The 23,192-nt window shown below is 42.8% G+C and overlaps 1 protein-coding gene across 4 annotated transcripts in view; it reads right to left on the bottom strand.

Annotated features, from left to right (window-relative positions):
• Positions 1–4,301: 4,301 nt before the first annotated feature.
• The window catches only part of prdm15 (PR domain containing 15), a 79,225-nt gene continuing 60,334 nt past the window's right edge, over positions 4,302–23,192 (bottom strand). For 2 of the 4 annotated variants that reach the window (XM_073045020.1, XM_073045023.1), the window contains exons 18-25: positions 20,851–21,020; positions 20,150–20,229; positions 17,254–17,373; positions 15,372–15,503; positions 13,093–13,176; positions 11,871–12,046; positions 10,380–10,643; positions 4,302–5,760 (exon numbers count right to left, since the gene is read on the bottom strand). In XM_073045020.1, coding sequence (XP_072901121.1) covers positions 5,236–5,760; positions 10,380–10,643; positions 11,871–12,046; positions 13,093–13,176; positions 15,372–15,503; positions 17,254–17,373; positions 20,150–20,229; positions 20,851–21,020 — 1,551 coding nt within the window. In that variant the 3' untranslated portion in view covers positions 4,302–5,235. Of the gene's footprint in view, positions 5,761–5,815; positions 6,117–10,379; positions 10,644–11,870; positions 12,047–13,092; positions 13,177–15,371; positions 15,504–17,253; positions 17,374–20,149; positions 20,230–20,850; positions 21,021–23,192 lie in introns of those variants that run through there. The other 2 variants (XM_073045021.1, XM_073045024.1) reach the window with 2 other exon arrangements.

Here is a 23,192-nt window from a genome sequence, read left to right as displayed (position 1 = left end):
TATGTTAATCCTTTCATTTCTTGGACAATGACTCCCATCCACTCCATAATGTACTGGTTAGGCACAGGAGTACATTCAGCCAGAGACTCATTCCACCAAGATACAACACTGAGCGTCATAGATAGTCATTCCTGCCTGTGGCCATCAAACTTTACAACTCCTCCCTCGGAGTGTCAGACACCCTGAGCCAATAGGCTGGTCCCGGACTTATTTCCACTTGGCACGATTAACTTATTATTATTTAATTATTTATGGTTTTATATTGCTATATTTCTACACTATCCTTGGTTGGTGCAGCTGTAACGAAACCCAATTTCCCTCGGGATCAATAAAGTATGTCTGTCTGTCTGTCTAGGATCTACTCTGGACCTGCTCCAAGCTGGCAATCCTTTGTTAGATAAGGTTCCCAAAACTGCTCACAAATCTGCAAATGCAGTCTGACCAATGCCTTTCAAAGCCTCAGCATTAAATCCTTGCTTCAATATTCTAATCCTCTGGAAATGAATGATGACATCACACTTGACTTCCTGACCACCAGCCCAACCTGCAAGTTAACCTTCAAGGCATCCTCCATGAGGGCTTCCAAGCCCTTTGCACCCCTGATTTCTAAATTTTCTTCACATTTAGAGAATAGGCTACTCTTTTATTCCATCTACCAAAGTGCACGACCACACCTTCCCCTACCCTATCATCCAACTCCTGCTTCTTTGCCCTTCTAATCTGTGCAAGTCCTTTTGTAGGTTATCTGCTTCCCCAACAGCACCTGCTGCTCCATCTATTTTCATATCATTCACAAATACGGCCACAAAGCCATCACATCCATTGACATATAACATAAAAATAAGCACTGAACCCTGCGGAACAGAAAATTCCCCCTTTATTCCCACTCTGCCTCCTTCCTGTCAGCCAATCTTCTGTCCATGCGAGTACATTTCTTGTAATTCCGCAAACTCTTATCCAGTTGAGAAAGGCTCATGTGTGGCACCTTGTCAAAGGTCTTCTTAAAGTATAAGCAATCAACATCCACTAACTCATTGTTGAGGGTTCAAAGGAGTTTCACAACAATGATTCCAGGGTTGTCATATGAGGAGCTTTTGATGGCTCTGGGTCTGTACTCACTGGAATTTAGAAGAATGACTAGCAATTTCATTGAACACTATCAAATATTGAAAAGTTTTGATAGAGTGGATGTGGAGAGGATGTTTCCTATGGTGGGAGTGTCTAGTACCAGAAGGCACAACCTCAGAATAGAGAAACATCTATTTAAAATGGTGGATGAATTTCTTCAGCTGGAGGGTGATGTATCTGTGGAATTCATTGCCACGGGCAGCTGTATTTGGGTATACTTAAAGCGGAGGTTGATAGGTTCTTGATTAGTCAGGGCATGCAAGGTTACAGGGAGAAAGCAAGCTGCCTGGCTTTGTGCCTGTGGTCTCACGACATTTACTTGGCTCTCCGATGGACTGAGGCCGAGGCCTGGCTTCATGCCTTTTGCGGAGCTGAGTGTGTTTGCTTGCCTTTGTCTGCACAATTTTTTCCCCCTCTGCACATTGGTTGTTTGAGTCTTCTTTTTAGCGGGATATTTTCGGTTTTTTTGTTTTGTGATTCTGGAGCTGGCAGCCCTACGTTGAGTTCAATGCTGACTGGCAACTCCTGCCAAGTCACTGGTCCCAAACTGTATCGGTCTCTGCCATTCCTTTGGGTTATCAGATGTGTGGAGAAGAGCTTGTTTACATGGCAACAGCTTGCTCTCCATATCGTACTGTCTAGCCTGCATACCTAGACAGCTAGGACACAACATCCATGGTTGACCCCGACCGATGCAGACTTCAATGCAGTTGAGAAACATATGCTGTATTATTGATCATGGTACACCAGATATTTAAATGAAATGTTTCTTTATAGGAATTACCTAACAGAAGGGAATTTTTTTTTGGAGCATTCAAACATCATGAAAATAAGAGATTCTGCAGATGCTGCAAGTCCAGAGTAACACATACAAAAGGTGAAAGTGGGTCAAATTGTATCTATGGAAGGGGAAAAACTGTCAACATTTCAGGTTGAAAACATTCTGAAGGGTCTTGGCCTAAACCGTTGACTGTTTATTCCTTCCTTTCCATACATAGCATCTGACCCGCTGAGATCCTCCAGCAGTATGTATGTGTTATTCAAAAACCATTACTGTTTCTTTGCAAGAATTAGTGCTGTAAAAACGGACTTTTTCAGGCTCAGCATAATTTAGCCAGCAGATTACTGTGCCTCAGCCAGACACTGGAAGTAGTGAGCATCTCAAAAGGGAAAACACATCTTTCAAGCATTTCATCACAAGCTGACAGCAGTCTAGACCAGGTGTACAAGCTGCATTCAACTGCAACTGCATTTCAATTTTTTTTCCAGGTTTAAATACAGACTGTGGCATCTCAGGGTCATGTCAAAACTCCTTCAATATACTTTCCTAAGATACAAACCCAAGTAAACCATCAATTGAAACTTCCATCTCCTTCTCAGCCTTTTTTCTTTGACCCCAGCATCTGCAGTGTACTTTGTGTCCCCGGATCTTTAACTTGCTGTTTTTAAAGACGCTTCCATTTCAATTATGCATTCACTAATTTAATGTAATTGTTTTAGTAATGCTGCAAAAGACTTTGGCAAACTTTAGAAAAGATATAATGGAAGTGCTGTGCAGTTCCAGCTTTCATTCAGGACTTGCAATCCTTGTCATAAAAACCTCACATTTACCATTGGAAAACCTATAGAGAGGTACACCCAACGACTTTAAAGGAAAGGCAGATATGCGAGGAATGATGAATTTCCATAGCCTAGAAAGAGAGGGATTGAGAGAAAACACTTGAATGGATTCGACAAGCTGAATTAGAAATGTAAAATAAGTTCGGGAAAGAGGACCACCACTTATTATAGAAGGGACTAGGTCTTGTCACAGCCATTCCACAAAGTAGGCAGTGCACAAGGTACATTCCAAGGCCTTGCTCCCTTGTAACTCACTGCGGCCAAAAGCCTGTTAAGATGTTTATAAATGTCTCTAACATTTAATGGTTGAAATAGATTAAAATAATTTGAAAATGATCAAATTAAAATATTACTTGAAAAATAAATTTTTGATTCACTTCTACCAGTCATACCTGAAGAAAAATTAAAACAAAAGTGTATTATTCCAATTCAACAACCCAATTTAAATGTAAAACACAGGAGTGAAATGTTTCCAGGACCCAGCTGAGGACGTTCATACTACTCCTCTGGGACTCCCTGATCAATCCAGCACAGCAGAAGTCAGATTTGCTAAACTTGTTTCTGATTCATGTGTTGCAATACCCAAGTACAGAAACTGGGGACAAACACAACGTGCAGGCAAGTGGCACGATCCAGCCCATTCTCATTTCATAGCAGATAGTAGAAAACAAATTCTTTCACAAAAAGAACAATAAATATTCTGGGCCTAGCTAAAATTAAAAAAATGAAAATTTAAGTATATTCAAAGTGAGAACTGGCTTTCAGGGGCTAAACTTCTCACTGCCCTTCAATTAGTACATCTCACATTTTCACTGTGAATAAAACACCCTGGTAAATGAGACAAATCAGAAACAATATTTACAAATGAATCATTTCTAGGTAGCAACACAGTAGTCCCAAAAGATACATACCAACATCTGCCGAATCTCTTGTGTCTACAAACCTAAAATGTTGTCTTTGTTCACCAATTAAAATCTATCTAACCTGCTGTGGGCATGATGCAGTATGTATTTGGATTTGTGCTTTCATATACTATTGATTCACTGCAGGGTCTTCTTTGATTTGGGAAAATTAGTGTTACCTATCCAATCATCTTGCCCACTCCAGAAACTTTTTTTTTGAAGAAAGGTAATTCACTGAAAAGGCCCAGCCATGAAGAATCTACACCAAATGCTGTTCCTTCCAAGTGTGGCGGTCTATTCACATTTTATAAGCAATAGTCAAGAATGTCGGACAAAACAGATGCACTTAGGAAAGGAGCCTGCCTCCTGACACACTAGTGAGGCACTCTGCAAATGCCAATCTGAAAAATAGGCTGTCTTCAGTTCTTTGCCAAGTACCAAGCAGCTTGAGATCTGTCAAAGTAATTGTTCTTCGTGACCACTGGCTAGTAAAAACAAGTAGACAGCTACTATTTCCCAATTTCTATGGGTTACCTGGTTATGTACATTGGATGAGGAGAAGACTGTGTTTGGAACAGATATATCATTGCCTGGACTCACATGAGGAAAAAAACATCCATTTGAATCACGTGGTTACTGAGACAGAGAAGATCAGTCAAATAAATAATGTTTACTTCTATCACCATTTCTTCCACACAGGCTTGATGTAAAATGCATGTCTACCAGTCGAATCTTCTTCAGTGCAGCTACCAAATTTCTTTGCTTCTAACATACTTTATTAGTGAGTTTGACTGCTATCTGTTATTCATACCTTAGTACGCGCACCAATATTCTTTTAGCAGCTAAAACAGTCTTCAAATATTAACTCTCATGCGAGTTATACTCTGGGAAGAATGTGACATACATAAAATTTCACATGGTTTTGCAGGGTGTTGTGGAGAAGAAACAAATGACTGTTAACTCATCATCTTTGTTAATCTTCCTTTTAAAAGGGTCGAGTGCACCCCATTCTGATAAAAATAGTTTAAGTTACAGAATGAGCGAATGCACTAAATGGGTAAAATAACACACGCAGACACTCACACCTACATCCAGTTATATGTAGATCCAAACACCCTCTATCCCACACACATTCACCGTCACGATAAAACAGAGCTGGATAGTTAGCACTTGCACTAATTCACAATTCCAACACATTTTAACTTTTGGTAGGAAATGCCGCAGTATGTTTTTTTTTATACACTTTTTGTCGTTTTTTTTAAAATTGTGCTCCATTTCAAGCCTAATTTTGTTTTCACTTTTTAATTTAAAAAAAAAGTTCATTTTAAACTGCTATTAATACACTCAAGACGCTGTGTTCAACTCAAAGCTACAAATCCAAGCTGGGAAATCCATAGGGCAGAGTGGATTGAATACAGAAAGTCGCTGGTACCGCAAAGGCAGTAAATCTTGGAGTGAATCAACACTAGTTTAGAGTGGACTGTTTCATTCCACTGTGTAAAGGGGTCTTTCACAGTTAATACTGCATTGCCTCTTCCTGACGTCCAGGGTGAGGGTGTTCTGTATTTTTATGGTGCAGGATTCTTTAGTAGCTGTACATCTGCTGTTGGGATGGTTGGGATGGCTGTGCCTGGACTTGAACCGGCTGCTGTTGAGGTGGTGGTGCCGGAGGAGGCGCTGCAGCCTGCTGAGGCTGCAGGATGTGGTGGGTACCATCTGCGGCTTGCGGCACAGCCCTCCAGGTCATGGTGTGCGACTGCTCGGCCAGGGGGCTCTCGACGGGGGCAATAGAGTTGACAAAGGTGGTCAAGTTCATGGACTGCGGCAAGGAGTGGGCCTGCGGCGTGGAGGCAGGCTGCGCCTCGATCTGGATCTCCATTGGCCGACTGTGCACCACCGTTGAGCCGCTGATGGAGTCGAAGCTGACGGTCAGGATGGAGTCGAGCTGCATCTGCCGGTCCTGCAGCGTCAGGTTAGTCACCGTGATGGGCTGAAGGTTGGTGAACTGGGTCCCTGCCACGGTGCTGATGTTGGACGAAACCGCAATGTTGGTCAGTCCAGCAGAGCTCGTCACCGTAGAACTGTTTGAATCTCCAAGTGTCACAACCACCTGCAATCAGAATCAGATCTGTTATCACTGACGTGCTGTGAAATCTGTTGGCTTGCGGCAGTGGTACAATACAATGCATAAAAATCGCTATAAGTAGCACATTAAAAATAAATAAATAGTTCCAAAACAGTGAGGTAGTGTTCATGGTTCATTCAGATATCAATCTGATGGCAGAGGGGAAGAAACTGTTCCTAAACCATGAAGCATGCATCCTCAGACTCCTCCATCTCCTCCTGGACGGTAGTAACAACATTTAAACTAAAATAAAATATTTACCACAAACAGTACAATAGAAAGTGCTTGTATTGACATGGCATCATTCTTTACAGGATGTCCTGAACTCCAGTTCTTCATGTCTAGTAGAAAGATTGAAAGATGGTATTCACTGCCTTTGTCAAGTCAAATTTATTTCCATTTAACTATACAACATTTATAACCATAAAATCTATAAAGAAACGAGACGTTTCTCCGAACCGAACCTGGTGGACTTCAAGAACCCAGGTTCGAATGGGATTTACCCCAAACCGCTATGGGAGGCAAGCGAAAAGACAGATGGGACTCTGGCTGAGATTTTTAAATCTTCACTGTACATGTGAGATATGACGTGACTGGATAAATACGACTACCTCCCCCACTTTTCAAGAAAGGCAGCTTGTATATTCCTGTCAACTACAGACACGTACCGCCTGACATCAGTGGTGGGGGAGGATTAATGAGCCATGTATATGTAGATAGGCAGCATGGCTTTGCCGATGTCAAATCTCGCCTGACCGATCTGAATGAATTTTTTGAAGAGGTAATGAAGTGTACTGATGACAGCAGTGCATTAGAAGATCTGGTTTTCATGAGCATCAGTAAAGTTTTTGACACAGAAGACTGACCCAAATGGTTAGAGTCAGGGACGTCTAGATCAGTTGGGTAAATTAGATCTAAAATTGGATTAGCAATAGAATACAGAGGGTGACTGGATGCCCATGACTCGTGGTGTCCCACGAGAACTGGTACTGGGACCTTTGCCTTTTGTAACATATGTGAATGAACTGGACGTATGAGGTATGATCAGTAAATAGACAGATGATATGAAGACTTGTTGTTGATGGTGTGGAGGGTAGTGATTGCCCACAGGGTGATATTGATGTGTTGGTGAAATGGCAGGAGGTTTAAACCAAATCAATGGGATGGTGTTTGTTAGGTGTGTTCAGGAAGGTTTCCTGACACAGTATGTAGATAAGCCTACAAGAGGAGAGGTTGTAATTGATCTGGTATTGGGAAATGAACCTGGTCATGTGTCAGATCTCTCAGTGGGAGAGCATTTTGGAGATAGTGATCACAATTCTATCTCCTTTACCATAGCACTGGAGAGGGATAGGAACAGACAAGTTAAGGAAACATTTAATTGGAGTAAGGGGAAATACGAGGTAATCAGGCAGGAACTTGGAAGCATAAATTGTGAACAGATGTTTTCAGGGAAATATACGGCAGAAATGTGGCAAATCTTCAGGGGACACTTGTGTGGAATTCTAAACAGGTGCATTCCAATGAGAGAGGGAAAGGATGGTAGGGTACAGGAACCGTGGTGTACAAAGGTAGTTGAAAATCTAGTCAAGAAGAAATAAAAGCCTACGAAAGATTCAAAAAACTAGGTAATGATAGAGAGCTAGAAGATTATAAGGTTAGCAGGAAAGAGCTTAAGAATGAAATTAGGAGAGCCAGAAGGGGCCATGAGAAGGTCTTGGCAAACAGAAATAAGGAAAACCCCAAGGCATTCTACAAGTATGTGAAGAGCAAGGGGAGAGAATAGGACCAATCAAGTGTGACAGTGGAAAAGTGTATATGGAACTGGAGGAGATAGCGGTGATACTTAATGAATACTTTGCTTCAGTATTCACTATGGAAAAGGATCTTGGCGATTGTAGGGATGACTTACAGTGGACTGAAAAGCTTGAGCATATCGATATTAAGGAAGAGGATGTGCTGGAGCTTTTGGAAGGCATCAAGTTGGATAAGTCACCGGGACTGGAAGAGGTATACCCCAAGCTACTGTGGGAAGCGAGGGAAGAGATTGCTGAGCCCCTGGCAATGATCATTGCATCACCAATGGGGACGGGAGAGGTTTCAGAGGATTGGAGGGTTGCAGATGTTGTTCCCTTATTCAAGAAAGGGAGTAGAGATAGCCCAAGAAATTATAGACCAGTGAGTCTTACTTCAGTGGTTAGTAAGTTGATGGAGAAGATCCTGAGAGGCAGGATTTATAAACATTTGGAGAGGCATAATATGATTAGGGATAGTCAGCATGGCTTTGTCAAGGGCAGGTCATGCCTTATGAGCCTGATTGAATTTTTTGAGGATGTGACTAAACACATTAATGAAGAAAGAGCAGTAGATGTACTGTATATAGATTTCAGCAAGACATTTGATAAGATACCCCATGCAAGGCTCATTAAGAAAGTAAGGAGGCATGGGATCCAAGAGGAACTTGCTTTGTGGATCCAGAACTGGCTGCCCACAGTAGGCAAAGAGTGGTTGTAGATGTGTTATATTCTGCATGGAGGTTGGTGACCAGTGGTGTGCCTCTGGGACCTGTTCTGGGTCCCCTACTCTTTGTGATTTTTATAAATGACCTGGATGAGGAAGTGGAGGGATGGATTAGTAAACTTGCTGATGACACAAAGGTTAGGGGTGTTGTGGATAGTGTGGAGGGCTGTCAGAGGTTACAAAATAGGATAGGATGCAAAACTGGGCTGAGAAGTGGCAAATGGAGTTCAACCCAGATAAGTGTGAGGTGTTTCATTTTGGTAGGTCAAATATGATGGCAGAATATAGTATCAATGGTAAGATCAGAGAGATCTTGGGGTCTGAGTCCATAGGACACTCAAAGCTGCTGCGCAGGTTGACTATGATTAAGAAAGCATACGGTGCATTGGTCTTCATCAACAGGGGGTCTGAGTTCAAGAGCAGAGAGGTAATGTTACAGCTGTATAGGACCCTGGTCAGACCCCACTTGGAGTACTCTGCTCAGTTCTGATCACCTCACTACAGAAAAGATGCGGAAACTATAGAAAAGGTGCAGAGGAGATTTACAAGGATGTTGCCTGGATGGGGGAGCATGCCTTATGAGAATAGGTTGAGTGAACTCGGCCTTTTCTCCTTGGAGCGATGGAGGATGAGAGGTGACCTGATAGAGGTGTATAAGATGATGAGAGGCATTGATCGTGTGGATAGTCAGAAGCTTTTTCCCCAGGGCTGAAATGGCTAACACGAGAGGGCATAGTTTTAAGGTGCTTGGTTGTAGGTACAGAGGAGATATCAGGGTTAAGTTTGCTTTTTTTTTTAAATGCAGAGAATGGTGAGTGCATGGAATGGGCTGCCGGCAGCGGTGATAGAGGCGGATAAAATAGGGTCTTTTAATAGACTTCTGGATAGGTACATGGAGTTTAGAAAAATAGAGGGCTATGGGTAACCCTAGATAATTTCTAAGGTAATTACTGTTCGGCACAGTATTGTGGGCCGAAGGACCTGTATTGTAGGTTTTTCTATGTTTTTATAATGTGGTTAAGGTAGCACTTGGGATACTGACCTTCTGTTATGTCTTCTGTGATTTAGATTGTTATCTCTAATTACTGGATCTCACTACCTGCAAGCTCACAGCTGTTGGTTGCTCATTATCGCATTGTTAAGCAATTCCCTTTCATCACCCAGGGTGGCCATTTTGTATCATTTGTACATTCCAGTCAGTTAGAACCAATTTGCTGGAAGTCAAGAGAGCTTTGTTCAGTGTTTGAATCTACTTTTTGTAAGAATACCATGAAGCATTTTCTTTTCACACCGGCTCCTTGTGTACTGTAACATGTTGGTGAATAATAAAACCATCTTCAACTACAGCTACACCGGGACTGGAGATACCTATTTGTCTCACGAGAAAACAAGGAAAACTCTTAAGCGAGGGCAGAATACCTCCATTAATTGGGATATTCAATAAAAGAGATTACGTTCCAACCTTTTAGAACATTGCTCTGACCTCAGATGGGGTACAGCATGCAGTTCCAGTCTGCGCTCTACAAGATGAATGTAATTGAGTTGAAGAGTCTGCTAAGAAGATTCACCAAGATGCTGTTCAGTATGGAGCGATTTGGCTATTAGGAATGACTGGGCTGTTTTCCTCAAACAGAATTTGGATGTCTAGTCAAGCACTTGAATTACTTAGAAGACTATGAGCCCAGTGCTGCAATTCAGATGGGTGTCCACTAATTGTGACAGGCCAAATGGCCTCTTTCCATGCTGTATGCTGACTTTATGAATCTATCAGATGCACCCTCTTTAAACATGAGCAGCAATTTTATCCTCAGTGCTTTAATACATATTTCCCCTCTTATGTAAGATTAAAAAGTTATTTGGTCATTACCATATTGCAGTTTGTGGGAGCCTTTGCTGCGTGGAAATCAGCTAGTCGTTTTATGCATTATAACAATATCCATATTGAAAAGTATTTCATTAGCTGGAAAGTGCGTAAGAATGTTGAGGAAGTGAAAGTAACAATAAATGAAGGTTTTGTACTTTTATTGACAACCCTGATCTTATAGGAAGTAGTCATCTAATTATGCTTCGATTATCACACTGACCTGACTCATGTTTTGTACTGCTGAGTCTGTCTCATCCTCCACCGCTGCTGCAAAACCAGTCTCTTTGTCTGTGTAGGAATACATCGCAGCCTCTTCGGGAGCTGTTGCTGAATCGTCATCGTCTTCTTCATCATCGTCTTCCTCTTCGTCTTCCTCCTCATCGTCATCCTCCTCATCCACTTTCCTCTTCTTCCTTTGTGCTCGTTTTAATCTCTTCACCTGGGCTATTTCAGCCAACTCACTCTCGTGCAAGCTTATCTCCTGCTGTAACAAAACAGTAGAGCTTGGTCAATCATTGGTTACGGGGCATCCTGACCTCTCCCACATCTGCCCCTGGGGGGGGGGGGTCTCACACATACACACACTGACATGGGCACAAGAAACAGGCAGTATTCAGAACTATTCGCAGTAAATAAATGGAGCTCGTATGACTCATTCTGCATCAAAATTGGCATTGTAATTATTGTTCATTAAGTGCCATATGGTATGACATAAGTGATCATGGTCTTTCCATCACAACTGTCTTCTTCTGAGCAGTGTATTTACAAGATGGGCAACCCCAGCCACTGTCAAAACCCTTCAGGGGTTGTTTGCCCAGCGACAGTGGTCACATAACTGGTAATATGCACCAACTGTTCATGCGACCATTTACCACTTGCTCCCATGGCTTCACATGTCCCTGATTCGGGGGGGGGGGGGGGGAGGGGGCTAAGCAGGTTCCTTCACCTTGCCCAAGGGTGACCTGAAAGCCACTGGAGGGAAGGAACACCTTACACTTAGACATACTGTAATTATTGGAATGAATAATACAGGGAAATTCCTGGTGAACTGTTCTCTCAGATCTCTTCTTAACCCTACCTGCTCTAACAAAATAGGTCAGCAGCTCTAATTTTCACATTTCAAATGTTTTCTTTAAAACTACAGTTTGTACTAACTCCACCACGGACATTCCCAAGCTCAGATGCAAGAGGAGGGTTGAGCATGGGTAAAACCCAGAGCTACAGAAATGAAATCAGATGCTCCAAAGACCTTATCCCTGGGAGAGGAAGGATCTTTGAAGATGGGCTACACCTGGGAATAAATTGGAAGACCGGTGCAGTTCAGAGGACACTGGCCAGCTGCTGTCGGCAGCCTATGCCCAGAAGGGGTAATGGTCTTAAGTATGGTGTGCATTGTTTTAAAATGTAAGAAACTTGCTTCTCTACTTTCGCTGCTGCAGTAGAACTGTCAATTGTAGTGCCCCCTGGAAGCCACTTCCACCAGCCATTTAATATCCAATCAAACTGTCGTTGGGTACAAAATCAGTTATACTATTCTGCACAGTTATCCCGAGATTGTAATGATGCTGTAAGAGTTCACGTGAGAAGTGCTTCAGCTGGGTTAAAGAGCAAATTTCTCTCTAGTCAGACTGCAAAACAAGGCCTTTGGCTTTCCTCTTCATCCTTGCCATCAAACACCCTGGCAGTCACACCTTCCTGAAAACCCCCTCACCTCAGGGTGCTTGCGCCGCATGTGCCTGTTCATCGACGCTCGCGTTGAGACCTTTGTGCCGCACAGGTGGCAGTTCTGAGCTTCCACCTTTTTGTGGGTAAGCTGTATGTGCTTGAAGAGCATGTACTCGGTAACAAATTTCTTCTCGCACACGCTGCAGGTCCACTGCTTTCCAACTGAGAGCAAGAAAGTTGTGAAGGAGAAGGGGAGACAATAACAGAAAGGATTTAAACATTGGATTGGTGGTTGGAGAACAATGTTTTCAGAAAGGAACAGTCCTCAACACAGATTCAATGACTATTTTGCCATTATTTCTTATAGGCAAAGTTTTTAAAAAAAATTTAAGGTACTGTCTATGTACAACATATTAGATTCAAATTAATTTCTGTTTGCAGCTTAATCCCATATAGTGCTATTATACTTTCTGCAACCAATAAAGTAGACACTGAGTGTATGTTTGTGGTCTTCTGCAGCTGTAGCCCATCCACCTCAAAGTTCAACACGTTGTGCATTCAGAGGTGCTCTGCACACCACCAATGTAACGTGTGTTTATTCGAGTTACTGGCACCTTCCTGTCAACTTGAACCAGTCATCAACCAGTTTGAACTCTCTCGTTAAAGTATTTTCATTGGGATTTTTTGTTTTGTTTTTCACACTATTCTGTGAATTCTAGAGACTGCCGTGCGTGGAAACCCCAGGAGATCTGCAGTTTCAGAGATGCTCAAACCAGCCCAACTGACACCAACAATCATTTCACTGATAAAGTCACTTAGATTACATCTCTTCCCCATTCTGATGTTTGATCCAAACAACTAAACCTCTTGACCATGTCCACATGCTTTTATGCATTGAGATTCTACCAAAAGATTGGCTGATTTGTACTAATGATCCGGTGTACAGGTGTACCTAATAAAGTGACAACTGAACATATAATGTATACATAGTATCTGTACCCACAAGTTAAACTCCAACCTGTAAATAAGCCAGTTATCCATTTTTCTTCCGTGAACTAGTATCATAGTTAGAAGACCATTCAGCCTAATATGCACATATCATCTATTTTGGAAATGCTACCAATTCCCCAAAGCCCTGCAACTTTCATCCCCAACCAGATTCACTTTCACAGAAAAATCTCCTTCTGAAAGGCAGAGTTAAGTCCACTGGTGTCTGCTGAAAACTTGGCCCTTGTTCTAATGAGATTGATTCAGTTTGCCAGACACACCTGTGTGAAGTAGTTTATGATTCTCCATGCTGTTCCTCTCACTGAACGTCTTCCCACAAAGTTCACACATGAAATCCTTCACACCTGTAGAGAATAAAAAAGTACTAAATATCTATATTAGGAGGAACGCTGTGAGCAAGCTTTACTCTAACAGGCACAAATGACGAACAGAGTACAGTGCTTCTTCCAATTATATTCAACTACACTGACACAAAACTTACTCTCATCATCCTTATTTTTCATGATCTCCATGGTCTCACAAATATCGCAAATCCTTTCAGCTCTCCATCCCTCAAATGTTTGAATTCTGGCCTCTTGAGCATCCTTGATGGTCTCTGCGGTACCACTGATAGCAGTCTCTTCAGATCTCTGTCTCCTAATCGCCTTGTGCTTTTACGATGCTCATTATAACCACTCCTTCAGCTGGGTGACAAGCTGTCACTTTGTTGTTGTTCATAGGGTTTTCATGGAAAGATACGGAAGTAGATACGAAAGCCAGGCCTTTCTTCTGTGCAGATACTGCTGCTGCCCAGGTTGGGACCTGGCTGGGTTTGAACTCAGGGCCTTCTGCCTTGAAGTCCAGTGCTGATGCCACTACACCACCAGCTCTCACTACTTGTTCAAAAACTCTCCTGTCAAAGGTTTTAGAATGATGTCAACTGCATCATACAAATGGAAGTTATCAATCTGTGACCCTCAATGTGATCACTCATGATACAATCCTTGACATACACATGCATTAAATTAATGTAATATCATATTATATATTATTGCATAATGCCATAGCTTCTCTTCTGTTGCAGCACCACATAGCCCACAATCTTCCAAAAACTGATACATCTTCTCTTGAAATACCTCCAGTGATCTAACCTCTACACTCCTCTATGGAAAGGAATTCCAGGCGGAGGTTCCCATCTCCTAACACTGAGGACACCTGCTCCGTTCTGTTCTTCCTTCCACTTCTGATAGTCTCCTGATCCTTCTGCCACACGTAAAGTGATACAGCAGAGGGATATTAACCTGCTGCTGTTCACACTGACTCAGGATTCAGCTCAAACTGTGTCATCAAATTTACAGATGACACAACAGTGGTCGGCCTTATCAAGAACGATGACGAGACAGAGATTAGAGAGGAAGTGGAGCGGCTGGTGGATTGGTGAGAAAAGAACAACCAAAACCTAAGCACGGAGAAAACAAAGGAGATCATAGTGGACTTCAGGAAGGTGCAACAAACCATCCCCCTCTGCGAATACAAGGCTCCTCCATAGAGAGAGTTAAGTGCACAGAGTTTCTGGGAGTTCACATCAAGGATGACCTCACCTGGTCCCTCAATATCACCTCCCTGAACAAGGCGGCACTTCCTAAGAAGATTCGGGCAAGCAAGGCTCCCCATTTTACAGGAGCACCATTGACAGCATCCTGAGAAGTTGCATCTCCATCTGGTATATGACAGCAGTCGAACATTGGATCAGAAGTCCCTACAAAGGACTATAAGAACAGCCGAGAGGGATCTTCCTACCAACCAACAGGGACATTTATCAGGAGCACTGCTATGCAGGGCCCGTAGTATTATTAAGGATCCCTCCCATATCCCTTTGACTTTCTACCATCAGGCAGGAGACTATGATGCATAAAAACAAGAACGGTCAGGATAAGAAAACAGTCTTTTCCTGTATTCGAAGTGTCACTGGTTAATCTGTTTCAGACCTTACAATTAAGTTAAAAAAGCCTGTCCCGAGCCTTATAGGCTCATCAGGCCAGTGCTTATGCCGGTTTCCGTGGCGTGAAGTGACTGAGAGTACGAGACTCCCCCCTGCATAGGACACCAGTCTATCACGAGGATAACCCCCAGCATTTTGCCGGTACCCATTTTCAGATGGGTGGACTGGAGCAATGTGTGATGCCTTGCTAAAAGACACAACACGCTGCCTCGGCTGGGGCTCGAACTCATGACCTTCAGATCGCTAGTCCAAAGCCTTAACCACGCGCCACACAGACTTACAATATTTAATATTAATGCACTTTAGTTTGTTATTTTGGTGCGATTCATCGGTAGATTTTATCCTTACCTTTGTAAGTTATAGTGTGTTATGTGCATTACTGTGTTTTACACCCGGGTTCAGAGAAACACTGTCACTTTTCTAATATACATTATATAGTTACATATGCGATATACTTGTATATAGCTAAATGACAATAAATTTGACTTGACAAGGCAGTACTGAGGGAGCGAAAGGTCAATATTTGTGGGGTTTACACAGACACCTATCGGTATTTACCTGTATGCCTCTTGTAATGCTTGAGCATGTTGACCTTCTGGGCAAATTTCCGATGGCACTCCTTGCACTCGTACTCTTTAATCCCCTTGTGCAACTTCATGTGATGTCTCAGCGCATGTTTGGTTTTCATCCCTGGCCATAGGAAAACAAAGGGAACAGCATTACTATAAACAGGACAAGCCTCGTGCAAGGTTGCAGTTTAGAAGTCCCACTCCACAGCTGAATAGTCAACCACCTAATGGAGAAAGAGGATCAGTATCACTCCTCCTTTATCAGTGTTTGGAGGTACGTTGACACGCATCTCCATCATGGGCACTAGCCTCCCCAGCATTGAGGACATCTTCAAAAGCTGATACCTGAAGAAGTTGGCATCCATCATTAAGGACTCCCCGTAACCCAGGACATGCCCTCGGCTCATTGCAACCATCAGGGAGGAGGTACAGGAGTCTAATGACATACATTCAATGATTTAGAAACAGATTCTGCCTCTCCTTCCATCAGATCTTTGAATGGATAATGAACCAATGAACACTATCTCTATGTTTTTTGCTCTCCATTTGAACTATTAATTTAATTTGTATATTTATTTCATAATGAAATATAGTTTTTTGTGTATTGCTCTGTACTGCTGCCATGTGACACATGCCAGTGGCATTAAACCTGACTTTGATTCTGAAGATACTCATTCCAGTAACATATTCAGGAAAAGAGTAAACCAGTTTTGAGCGGTGTGGTCAATCAAAGGAATTATGCACTGATCAAGAAAAGATAGCTTAAGAAATTGAAGACCATTGCGGACATGAAATACATTTCTATTTTTGATTTTACTAGATTTTACATAGATGGCTGATCACATTACTTTTTCAATAACTCAACAAGATCGCAACAGATCACAATATTAACATTTAAAATAATACTCAGACAGGCACATGGATAGGAAAGGCTTAGTGGGACATGGGTCAAACGCAGGCAAAGGGGATTAGCTGAGGTAGGAATCTTGATTCTTGTGGACCAGGTGGGTTGAATAGCTTGTTTCTGCATTGTATAAATGGCTAAAAAGAGAACAGAGTCAAGACATAGAGAGAAAGACATTGGGGACTATGCTAAATACAACACAAACCGGTTATAGAACAGAATTGGAAAGCTAAAGGATTGTACCAGATAACTGGAGAAAGAAAAGGAAGTAAAATTTCAAAACAAAAAGCAGACCAGAAGAAGTGCTTCAGAGTTACAAGGGAGTGAGCAAGAACAGGCAAGGGATTTTCATACAAGAGAGCGGGATGTGATATTAGAGACGGAAAATGGTGCACAAGAAGGTTGAGTGGAAGCAAGAGTGGGAGGTGGTGGGGAGAACAGGGTCAAGGTGGGTGGACACAGAGGGAGGGATGCCAAGGGATCAAAAGACAATCAGAACTGGAGGGAAGAGCAGAACAACGAGTCCTCTATGCAAAGAAGTTAAGAATTGTGGAGGTTGGATCACTGGAGGTACTTAAAGAGTAGGTATACCAGTTTTTGGAAGACTGTGAGCTACGTGGCCCTAGCACAGGAGAGAAGCTGAGGCCTGAGGTAAATTACTAAATGGCAGGGCGAACATGCAGGGTCATATGCTCTACTCATGCTCCGAAGTTCTTGTTCTTCCTAAAGGCTGGGGCAAGGCAAAGAGAGGGATGATTGTTATGTCAAAAGCTCAGTGGAGAGTGGGTAGGGGATGAGCAAATGAGGTGACCGGGGGGGGGGGGGGGGTGAAAATGAAGGAGGAAAAGAATGACTGAGTGAGTTGGGGTGATTAGTGCTTCCCTCCTTCCCCACTACCACCAATACCTCACATCAAACTGCTCAAGGGTTTCAGCTTGTCCACCCAGGTCTCTTCAGCATTCCTCACCTTTGCCACATTCAGCACATAGGTAGTCCCGAACATTGTCATGAACCCTCATGTGTTCCTTCAGCATGTCCCTCCGGGCAAAGGCCTTCCCACACTGCTCACAAGTGTGGCTCTTCACTCCTAAGAAGCCAGACATTAGATTAAGGCATCTCCACTACCTTACAGAAATCCAGTAACTTCAATTCTTCTTTTCAATGTCTGCTAACAATAGATAGATAGATAGATAGATAGATAGATAGATAGATAGATAGATAGATAGATACTTTATTCATCCCCATGGGGAAATTCAACTTTTTTTCCAATGTCCCATACACTTGTTGTAGCAAAACTAATTACATACAATACTTAACTCAGTAAAAAAAATATGATATGCATCTAAATCACCATCTCAAAAAGCATTAATAATAGCTTTAAAAAGTTCTTAAGTCCTGGCGGTTGAATTGTAAAGCCTAATGGCATTGGGGAGTATTGACCTCTTCATCCTGTCTGAGGAGCATTGCATCGATAGTAACCTGTCGCTGAAACTGCTTCTCTGTCTCTGGATGGTGCTATGTAGAGGATGTTCAGAGTTATCCATAATTGACCGTAGCCTACTCAGCGCCCTTCGCTCAGCTACCGATGTTAAACTCTCCAGTACTTTGCCCACGACAGAGCCCGCCTTCCTTACCAGCTTATTAAGACGTGAGGCGTCCCTCTTCTTAATGCTTCCTCCCCAACACGCCACCACAAAGAAGAGGGCGCTCTCCACAACTGACCTATAGAACATCTTCAGCATCTCACTACAGACATTGAATGACGCCAACCTTCTTAGGAAGTACATTCGACTCTGTGCCTTCCTGCACAAGGCATCTGTGTTGGCAGTCCAGTCTAGCTTCTCGTCTAACTGTACTCCCAGATACTTGTAGGTCTTAACCTGCTCCACACATTCTCCATTAATGATCACTGGCTCCATATGAGGCCTAGATCTCCTAAAGTCCACCACCATCTCCTTGGTCTTGGTGATATTGAGACGCAGGTAGTTTGAGTTGCACCATATCACAAAGTCCTGTATCAGTTTCCTATACTCCTCCTCCTGTCCATTCCTGACACACCCCACTATGGCCGTGTCATCAGCGAACTTCTGCACATGGCAGGACTCTGAGTTATATTGGAAGTCTGATGTGTGCAGGGTGAACAGGACCGGAGAGAGTACGGTTCCCTGCGGCGCTCCTGTGCTGCTGACCACCGTGTCAGACCTACAGTCTCCCAACCGCACATACTGAGGTCTATCTGTCAAGTAGTCCACTATCCAATCCACCATGTGAGAGTCTACTCCCATCTCCGTTAGTTTGTGCCTTAAGATCTTGGGCTGGATGGTGTTAAAGGCACTAGAGAAGTCAAGGAATGTAATCCTCACAGCACAACTGACCCCCTCTAGGTGAGAGAGTGATTTGTGCAGCAAATACGTGATAGCATCCTCCACTCCCACCTTCTCCTTATACGCAAACTGAAGAGGATCCTGGGCGTGCCTGGTTTGTGGCCTCAGATTCTGTATTATCAGCCGCTCCATGGTCAAATGAATGGCCCAATGGAGTCAAATGAACTTGACAGTTTCACTGACTTTATTCACAACACCCAGGGAACAGCTTTGAGCTCCAGTGTAAATACAGTGTCAGGTTTTGTAATAATTATTTAACTTTGTGGACCAGAATAAAACCAATATTGCACAATCCTCTGAAGACAGGGCTAGATTTTAATCCAAACGACACTCAAGTGCCACTGAAAAAGTACGTCTGGTCCCAGCCATTCAGAAAGTGACATAAAAGCCAAGTTACTTTATTGATAAAACTAGCAGATAACACTTCCCTCTAATGTGAAAAACAAAATTTACCACATCATGATTGAAGAACAGGACACAATTCCTCCCTGGCCCAGCAAAAATCATACACTTACATATTCCTGAGCCCAACAAAGTTAAAACTAGGACGAGGGCTACAGCAGGGGTGACAAATGGAGGCTTTTTAAAGTCCACTGTGTTCATACTGTGAATAGCACAATACTTTTGGGCTATAGAGTGACAGATTTGTATCCATCAATGGTGTCTCCTCCTGATATACACTCTGCAGCCACTTTATTAGGTACACCTGCTCACTAATGCAAATATCTAATCAGCCAGTCATGTGGGGGCAACTCAATGCATTAAAGCATGCACACCTGGTCAAGAGGTTCAATTGTTATTCAGACCACACAACAGGGAAGAAATATGATCCAAGTGACTTTGACTGTGGAAAGATTGTTGGTGCCAGAAGGGGTGACTTGAGCATCTCAGAACTGCTCATCTCCTGGGATTTTTACACCCAACAGTCTCTAGAGTTTATTGAGAATGGGGCAAAAAAAAAGCAAATACAAGATACTTGTTACTTGTTAGTGAGAGGTCAGAGTAGAATAGCCAGATTGGTTCACGCTGACAAGAAGGTGACAGTAACTCAAATAACTACCGGGGGCTCGTGTTACAACAGTGGTGTGCAGAAGAGCATCTCTGAGCTCACAACACATTGAACCTTGAAGTGGATGGGCTACAGCAGCAGGAGACCATGAACATACACTCGGTGGCCACTTTATTAGGCAGAGAGGGTTCTTCATAAAATGGCCAATGACTGTAGTTACCAATAGACTGCAGGTATCTAGTAACACCTTCAGGTCAGCTCAAATTATGGCTCTCAGCTATTTGAATTAATTCCCAACTTTCTAATGGTTTCGCTTCAGTATCTAGCATCCATTTAATACTTTTATGGCTTCCTCCACAACTTTGAAACAGGAGAGATCAGAATTAAGACAAATTAATTTAAAAGCCAAAGTTAAATCCAAAAAGTAACTTGGGAGGATTATACCGACCTCCAAGTGGATCATGGTTTACCTGTGTGAATTATTTTGTGTCGTTCCAAGTTCCCCGTGCTGTTAAAGATCCTTCCACAAATATCACAGGGATGGATATATCTGGGGCAGAAATACAACTTTAAGTTAGTTGATTTTGGAAATTATTACAATAAAACTATTCTTCCTAATAATAAGAGAGAGAGATACTGGCAAAGATGGAAAAAGGTCCTAGAACAGAGGCTACACTGAACAGGAAAGATTAGAACAAGAGAAGGATAAAAGGTGACCCAATTGAGGTGCCTAAGTTTACAAAGGAATTAGATCTTGTTAGTGAGAGAGGTGAGAGGATAATGGCCAGACTGGTTCAAGCTGACAGGAAGGCAACAGTAACACAAATAACCACACATTACAAATGGTGTGCAGAAGAGCACTTCTGAACACTCAACACATCGAACCTCAAAGTGGATGGGCCACAGCAGAAGACCATGAACGTATAGAAATATATTCAGTGGCCACTTGATTAGGTATTTCCTGTACCTAATAAAGTGGCCACTGAGTGAAGATGCCCAGAGATGTGCACGCACACACACGCACACTCCTGAACTTGTCCATGGACGACCCTGGGCATGGGGTTCCTGAGCTTTTCAGATGGCAGTCCTCCTATTTTAACAGCGAATTGTCACTTATACTAACAGATGGCCCACAAGGGGGAAGGTGGCAAAGGAATTTAACGTCACCTACTTTTGCACGTTGGGGTCGGAGTCTGGCAGCTCCTCCCTGTGAATGACCATGTGAGCATGATAGGTGGCCTTCAACGCAAAGCGACGATTGCAGATTGCACAGCCATAGCCCTTTTCCTTGTGAATCTCCATCAGATGCTTTAAATACTGACTCCCCTTAGCAAACGTGGCCTGAAAAATGAGCACATTTCCTCGTGAATACCTCATGATCTCACTAATTGTCGATCTGCTCTCAGCTTCAGGATTCTTACATTACCCATTTGATTACATTTTTGGTTGTGTACTCTAGGGGTGGGAGAGTTAAGAGGTCCTGGGGTATACAAATCAGAAACAGGATTATCGTTAACATATCTTGTCAAATTTGTTGTTCTGTAATAGCAGTGCAACACATAAAAAAAACAATTGCTGGATAAAAATTCAAAATAAATAAATAGTGCAAAAAGAACACATTAGTGAGATTGTACTCATGGACTGTTGAATGGGAAGAAGCTGCTTCTAAAGTGGTGAGTGCATGTCTTCACGTTCCTGTAGCTCCTTCCAGATGGTAGTAATGAGAGGAGGGCATGTCCCAGATAGTGAGGATGGGTGCCACCTTTTTGAGGCAGCGGCTTTTGAAGATGGGGAGACTTGTGCTCATCATGGAGCTGGCTGAGTCTACAATCCTCAGCAGCTATTCTTGATCCTGTGCACTGGAGTCTCCACACTAGGCTCCAGTGCTCTCCATCGTACACCTGCAGGAAACTGTTCGTGAGCGGGAATGCTGCAGTAACAATTTGAAAGGGCAGGAAGAAAAACTGCTGAAGATTTGTTAAAATAGTAACTGATGGATGTATTTCGAAAATAAAAAGGAAAAGCACACAGCTAACATTTTGTGGAAGTGGCATCAGGGTACAGGAAGGTGACAGAGATAAAAACCACTGTCATACAGTGCCAGAGCCCTGGGTTCATTTTTGCCCTTTGTGCTGACTGTGTGAAGTTTGCACATTTTCCTGTGCGATTGTGGGTTTTCCTGCAGGAAAATAGATAGATAGATAGATACTTTATTCATCCCCATGGGGAAATTCAACTTTTTTTTTTCCAATGTCCCATGGTGCTATGTAGAGGATGTTCAGAGTTATCCATAATTGACCGTAGCCTACTCAGCGCCCTTTGCTCAGCTACCGATGTTAAACTCTCCAGTACTTTGCCCACGACAGAGCCCGCCTTCCTTACCAGCTTATTAAGACGTGAGGCGTCCCTCTTCTTAATGCTTCCTCCCCAACACGCCACCACAAAGATCTACAAAATTCTTCCACATCCCAAAGATGTGGTAGACCTTAAGTCATGGTAGCAGAATTAGGCAATTCAGCCCATCGGGCCAGTTCCGCCATTCTATCATGGCTGATCCTGGATCCCACGCAACCCCATACACTTGCCTTTTCACTGTAACCTTTGATGCCCTGACCAATCAGGAAACTATCAATTTTCACTTTAAATATACCCACGGTCTTGGCCTCCACAGTTGTTTTTATATCACCTTGCTTTTATATTCTACTCCCCTTGAAATAAATGCCAACATCACATTTGCCTTCTTTACCACAGACTCAACATGCGAAATAATCTGGGACTCTTGCACGGGGATTCCTAAGTCCCTTTGTACCTCTGATGTTTGAATTTTCTCCCTATGTAGATAATAATCTGCACTTTTGTTCCTTTTATGAAAAATACATTATTATACATTTCCTAACATTTGACACTTTTTTTGCCCATTCTTCCAACTTGTCTAAGTCCTTCTGCAATCACATTGCTTCCTCAGCACTACCTACCCCTCCACCTATCTTCGTATCATCTGCAAACTTTGTCACAAAGCCACCAATTCCATTACCTAAACCACTGACAAACAATGTGAAAAGCAGCAGTCCCAATACTGACCCATGAGGTGCACCACTAGACACTGGCAGTCAACCACAAAACGCCCCCTTTATTCCCACGCACTGCCTCCTGCCTGTCAGCCAATCCTCTATCCATGACAGTATCTTTCCTGTAATCCATGGGATTCGATCTTGTTTAGCAGCCTCATGTGTGGCTCCTTTATCAAATGCCTTCTGAAAATCCAAGTAAATGACATCCACGGCCTCTCCTTTGACAACTGTTCTTGTTACTTCCTTCAAGAACGCTAACAGATTTTCAGGCAAGATTTCCCTTTAGAGAAAACATTCTGGGTTTGACTTATTTTATCATTGGTCTCCAAGTACCCTGAAAACTCATCCTTAATAATGGACTCCAACACTTTCCCAACCACTGAAGTTTGTCTAACTCCCCTATAATTTCCTTACTTTTGCCTTCCCCCCCTTCTTAAAGAGT

Source organism: Hemitrygon akajei, chromosome 5, assembly GCF_048418815.1.
Source record: "Hemitrygon akajei chromosome 5, sHemAka1.3, whole genome shotgun sequence".
In the NCBI taxonomy this organism is placed as follows: Eukaryota; Metazoa; Chordata; class Chondrichthyes; order Myliobatiformes; family Dasyatidae; genus Hemitrygon; species Hemitrygon akajei.
This window is presented reverse-complemented; position numbering and strand designations above follow the sequence as displayed.